The sequence below is a fragment of the Tupaia chinensis genome, unplaced genomic scaffold, assembly GCF_000334495.1.
Source record: "Tupaia chinensis unplaced genomic scaffold, TupChi_1.0 Scaffold149964_1, whole genome shotgun sequence".
Taxonomy (NCBI): domain Eukaryota; kingdom Metazoa; phylum Chordata; class Mammalia; order Scandentia; family Tupaiidae; genus Tupaia; species Tupaia belangeri.
The window spans coordinates 1,114,741-1,120,130 of NW_006209805.1; the positions used below are offsets into that span (position 1 = coordinate 1,114,741).

Here is a 5,390-nt window from a genome sequence, read left to right on the forward strand (position 1 = left end):
AACCTGCTCAGCATCGCGGCTCCGTCCGCACCCGCGAGGTCACCCTGTCCGGCCGCGCGCCCGCACTGCGCAGGTGCGAACGCGGCGCGCACGCGCAGAGGGCCCGGCCGCCGCCGCGCAGGGACTCAGCGGCCGTGGGGGTCACTTCCGGGAAGGGGCGAAAGACCTTGATCGACGTGAACGGGAGCGGGCGGGGCTTTCTGCCCACGTGATGCGGAGGCTGGGTTTACCTGGGTTCTGGCTGGGGAACGGCGCGCCGGGGCAAGCTGCAGCTGCCTGGGGCCCCCACCTTTTTTTTTATTTTTTAGTGCATTTGTTACATGCGACAGAGATACAACGCCCCGCGGGGACTCAGCCAGCCCAGGGTCACGAGCATACTCGTGCCGGCTACTCAGGGAGGTCTCTGGACTCGAACCCACAGCCTTTCCACGTGGATCAGCCTCGCGGAGCATGGCATCTTATCTCGGTGCCCCCGCCCTGCCCCCAGCCGCGGACTCTGTGTCCCTGGGATGTGCCAGGGCCGATTTACAGTGAGGGGACCCGAGGCTGGACGGGCGAGGGGCGGTTGCTGCAGGACCCCAGCCACGCGAGCTTCCTGGCGCCTTTGCAGTCCAGGCCGTTCTCACGGTCTCCAGCAGCCGACCCAGGTCTGGGCCTTGCACTGGCCCCTCTAGGCACTCCTGGTCCTCGCCAGCTGCGTTCTGCTGCTCCGGTGGCTCTCCGGCCCCCCGGCCCCCCAGGCCCCTGCATATCATGAGTGCTGGGTGAACTCCCCACCCCAGTGCCCACCTCTGCCTGCAAGAGAGGACGTGTCCCCCACCAACCACTTTCATCAAGCACCACCTTCCCCAGGGAGCCTTCTGGGATTGCTGAACCCCCCAGGCACCTCGACGGATGAACAGAAAGGTCGCAGCCCAGAAGAGGCCCTGGCGTAGTGGACAGTTTGCCAGGGGTCGCAGGGGTGGCTCTGTTCCTAGCCCTGGCCAAGGACCAAGGGGAAGGCAGCAAGACTGCATCTGCAAACTGCGGCGTGGGCGCCAGGTGCTCACTGCGCTGGGCTGTGCGTCTGCCAGGCCCCCTGCAGGGAGCTCAGGACCAGAGGGCACCCAGATGGCTCTGCCCCTTGGTGAGAACCTAACAGTGGGATGGTGGCCACCGTGAGGACAATGACGCGGGCTGGCCTGGAGGGAGGAGACCGTGTTGTAGCCAGCCCTGGGAGGGCCGTGGCAGTTCCCACCCAGCTCTGCTGGCATCGGGCACGTGGGCTCTATCGTGAATAAAGATAAAGGGTTTTCTTTACAGAATTATTTATTTACTCATTTTATTTTCATTTGACCACACACACACACACACACACACACAGAGGGAAAGTGAGAAAGCAAACCACCAGGTCCGGGACTCGAACCGTGGTTGGCCATGTGGGGTTGCCCAGCACCTTAACCACCACGCCACCTGCTGGTCCCCAAGATAAAGGGTTAAATTAGTATTATTATCTCCAACAGAACACATGTGCTCACCAGAGACAGACAGAAAAAGTGAGAAAGCAAGTCACCAGGTCCAGGGCTCGAACCGTGATCGACTGTGTGGCGGCCTAGCGCCTTAACCATCACGCCACCCACTGGCCCAAGAGAAAGTTCTTTTTTTTTTTTTGAGAGATTTTCACTGTAGGGCGTGTGCGCTCGCCAGACAGACAGAGAGAGACATAGAGACAGAAAGCGAGAAATCACCCCCCAGGGGGGATGGTCACGCCGCAGTCCCTTCTCCTCCATTCTCCTCTCGGGATCTTGGGCACGCACGCACACGCGCCCGGCGTGAGTTTTTTTAAGCCACCGGTTCCAGGACACGAACCGCGGTCGACCACGTGGGAATCCAGCGACATAGCCATGACGCTAACTGCTGGTTCCCGAGAAAGTTCATTTTTTAAAAAAGAATTTAAAAAAATAATGATTTAACTTTTATTTCTTTATTTTAATTTGACAAGAGAGGGACAGTGCGAGAGAGGAAGAGTGAGAATGCAAGCCGCCAGGCCCGGGACTCGAACGACTGGCCATGTGGCAGTCCAGCACCTTTAACTACCAGGCCACTTGCCGGCCCCTATTATTTTTTAATTGGACCAGAGAGAGAGAAGGGAATTGAGAAAGCAAGCTGCCAATCTGGGATTCAAACCTGGTCAACCAAGTGGGAGACCACACCTTAACTTCCATGGCACCCACGGGCCCAACAAAAGCAGTATATTTTTTTAAGAATTATTTTAGGGGAACAGCAGGTGGCATGGTGGTTAAGGCCCACTTAGCCAACCACAGTTCAAATCCTGGACCCGGTGGTTTGCTTTCTCACTTTCCCTTGCTCTCTCTGTAGTCAAATTAAAATAAATGAATGCGGGACCAGCAGTTAGCGTAATGGCTATGTTGCTGGACTCCCACGAAGTTGACCGCAGTTTGAGTCCCAGACCCAGTGGCTTAAACTCATGCCGGGCGCATGTGCGTGCGTCAAGACCCCGAGAGGAGAATGGAGAAGGGACTGCAGCATGGCTATCCCTCCTGGGGGCGGGAGGGGTGATTTCTCACTTTCTGTCTCTCTGTCTCTGTCTTTCTGGCGAAAGCACATGCCCGATAGCAAAAAAATAAACCTCTTCAAAAAAAACTGAATAAATAAAAATAAAGTTTTAAAAATTCTGTTTAACTTTATTCTAATTTGACTACAGAGGGACAGAGTGTGAGAGAGAAAGCAAGCCACCAGGTCAGGGACTCGAACTGTGGGAGTCCAGCGCCCTTAACCATCAGGCCACCCGCCAGCCCCCAAAAGCAGTATTTTGATGGTATCTTGCGGTGCGGACGCTGGTTCAGGGCAAGCAGGCTGGAGGTGGCCCTGGTCCCCGGCCCCAGCTTGTGGTCTGAAGGTGTCACAGCACCAAGGACTTCGTCCGGCACCCTACGCGGGCGGACAGGGCCAGCCCAGCTGTTCTCTACCCTGACCGCCTAGCTCCTGGGGTCACAGGACGCCTTGGCAGGGCCCCAGATGCCCCCCGAGCCTCCGCCACCCCACAAGTCGTGCCTGTGGCCTACAGGGTGAGGCTGGGGAAGCCACTCAGGAGCCTGGAGTGGCTGGGCGGGCCTGGCTGCAGGGAGCCACGAAGGTTCTGGGTGGGAGGGCGTGACATGCCCAGACTTTGAGTAAACCGGTGGCTGGGTGGAGCCGGGCCTGAGGCAGGGGACATGGGCGGGTTCCAAGGGGACCCCACCACACCTCCATGCCCGGCAGCTGCGGGACAGCTGGCCAGAGGGCACAGGGTCAGGCGCGAGCAAGCACCAAGACAGCGCGGCCCAGGGCGTCAGGAATCGTCACGTTTATTGCTACAGCGTGGTTACACAGGTCTCCACATCGACCCCGAAGGCCATCGCTTCGGCTGTGTAGGCACGTATGAGATCGCTCAGAAATGTTCTGGAAACCAGGTTTCGCAGGCACTCGGAGCGTCGGGGTCCAGGCTGCGCTCCACCCGCTGCACGCACCGGTCCTTCCGTCGGGCGTCCGTGGGCTCCGCCGCGGGCCGCCTGCACCGTGGGCACGACGAGCAGCACGAAAGGGAAACTGAGGCAGGCTCCGCGAGGGGAGACGGAGCCCCGACAGAAGTGGGGCTCGGGACACCTGGGTTCCAGCTGGCCTTGGGGCTGCTCTGAACTTCCTGAAGCCAGAAGCCTCCCGCTGGGGAAGGGCGGGCGTCCACTGGGGTCCGTAAGGCCTCTATGCTGGGGGGCAAGGGAGGCGCCCCGCAGCGGGACCCCAGCCAGCTAGGCCCAGCCAACCCGGGGTGCAGCGCCGGGGGCAACGAGGCCTGCCCTCTCGCGGCTCTGACCACTCACCTTGGGTCAGTTCCCAACCCCGCCCGAGAGGCGGCAGGGCCCAGGGACAAAGCTGCGGGCCCCAGGGAAGCAAAGCGCCTGGTGCCCCCCTCCCCAGCAGGTCCTTGGCGGCTTCTGCAGCGAGGGTCCCCACGGGGCTGCCCCGTCCTGAGGGCAGGAAGCAAAGCCGTCACTCCATACGAGGACACCCCAACGCCTTGAACCCAGAACGCGAGCCGGCTCGAGCTCTCAGAGCGGCGGGGCGGGGGACCTCAGGGTGCCGGTGGGTCTTTTGAATACATTTAATAATCTGATCACAAAATGCAATGCTCTAGAAACAGCAGCAAAAATAGCAAGACACGTGAGACTTTTATACAAAAAATTTGCTTACAAAACATATGCAAAAAAAGATAAAAAAAAAAAAAAATTCTTGCTAATTCTCTAAAAAAAAGAAATCTTGTAACTAACGTTCTTTTATTTCCCTTAAAAAAAATAGTATGCTTAGGCACGGTTTGCTGGTGGCTCCCGGGGAGCAAGCCCCTTGCGCGGTGTCCCAGCGAGTGACGTCTCCGTCCCCCCGAGATTAAGGCATCTTCTCTGTGTTCTGTTACTCGCTTTCAGGGTTCCTTTACAAAAAAATAAAAATAAAAAAAAGCGCTCCCCTTCCGCGCAGGCCACGGGGCCAGGGCGCGGATCCGTGCCCTGGGGCGACGGGTGGCGATCCCAGCCAGCGTCACCGGCGCAGCCCCGTGGGTCCCGCCAGGCCAGGCGACGCTCGGTGCTGAGGACAGGAGGGGCGCGGGCACCTGGCGTGGCTGTCCCGGACTGGAGGCTGAGGACGGTCCCTGGTCCGCGGCGTGCTGTCACATGTGCCCCGCGGGGTTGTGGGCCTCGCCCAGGCCTGGGTGGGCGGCCGGCAGCACCATCTGGGGGTCTCCGACCACGCCCGACACCTTCTCCTCCTCTCGCCGTTTCAGGCAGGCGGGGGCCGGGGCGGGGCCTGGCGGGCGCGTCCTGGGCGGGCCGGCGCCTACCTCGCACCTGCTGCTCCAGGCCCAGGATCACCTGCACGGCCTGCTGCAGGATGAGCAGCTTGGTCTGCGCCTTGTCCGACTTGAGGTGCAGCTGGCACATGCGCCCCAGCTCCCGGAAGGCCTCGTTAATATCGCGCACGCGCACCCGCTCCCGCGCGTTATTGGCCATGCGCCTCTCCCGGTCCCTCAGGTCTTTCTCCTCCAGGGACAGCACCTCTTCCGTACTGCTGGGTCACAGCGCCGGGGCTCCGTTAGTCACGCCGGAGGCGGGAGGGCTCTGCACCGTGGGCCCTGGCTGTGCGGGCACGTGGGTGTGGGTGTGGACACCCTCCCGGGTGAATGACCTGACTGGCTGTGGGGGGCAGTGCAGCACCCGGCTGTGAGTGTAGGTGGCAGTGTGCACCTGGCTGTGAGGGGGAGGGTGGCAGTGCGGGCACCCAGCTGTGAGTGTAGGTGGCAAGGGTGCACCTGGCTGTGGGGGTGGGAGTGGGGGCCCGCGGCCGCGGGGGTAGGGGGA

General features: G+C 60.7%; 1 protein-coding gene across 1 annotated transcript in view; it reads right to left on the reverse strand.

Moving 5' to 3' along the window:
- Positions 1-4,125: 4,125 nt before the first annotated feature.
- TCF3 (transcription factor 3) overlaps positions 4,126-5,390 on the reverse strand; it is a 27,812-nt gene continuing 26,547 nt past the window's right edge. The window contains exons 14-15 of the mRNA XM_027769571.1: positions 4,874-5,100; positions 4,126-4,839 (exon numbers count right to left, since the gene is read on the reverse strand). Of these exons, the coding sequence (XP_027625372.1) occupies positions 4,703-4,839; positions 4,874-5,100 (364 nt within the window). The 3' untranslated portion in view covers positions 4,126-4,702. The remainder of the gene's footprint in view (positions 4,840-4,873; positions 5,101-5,390) is intronic.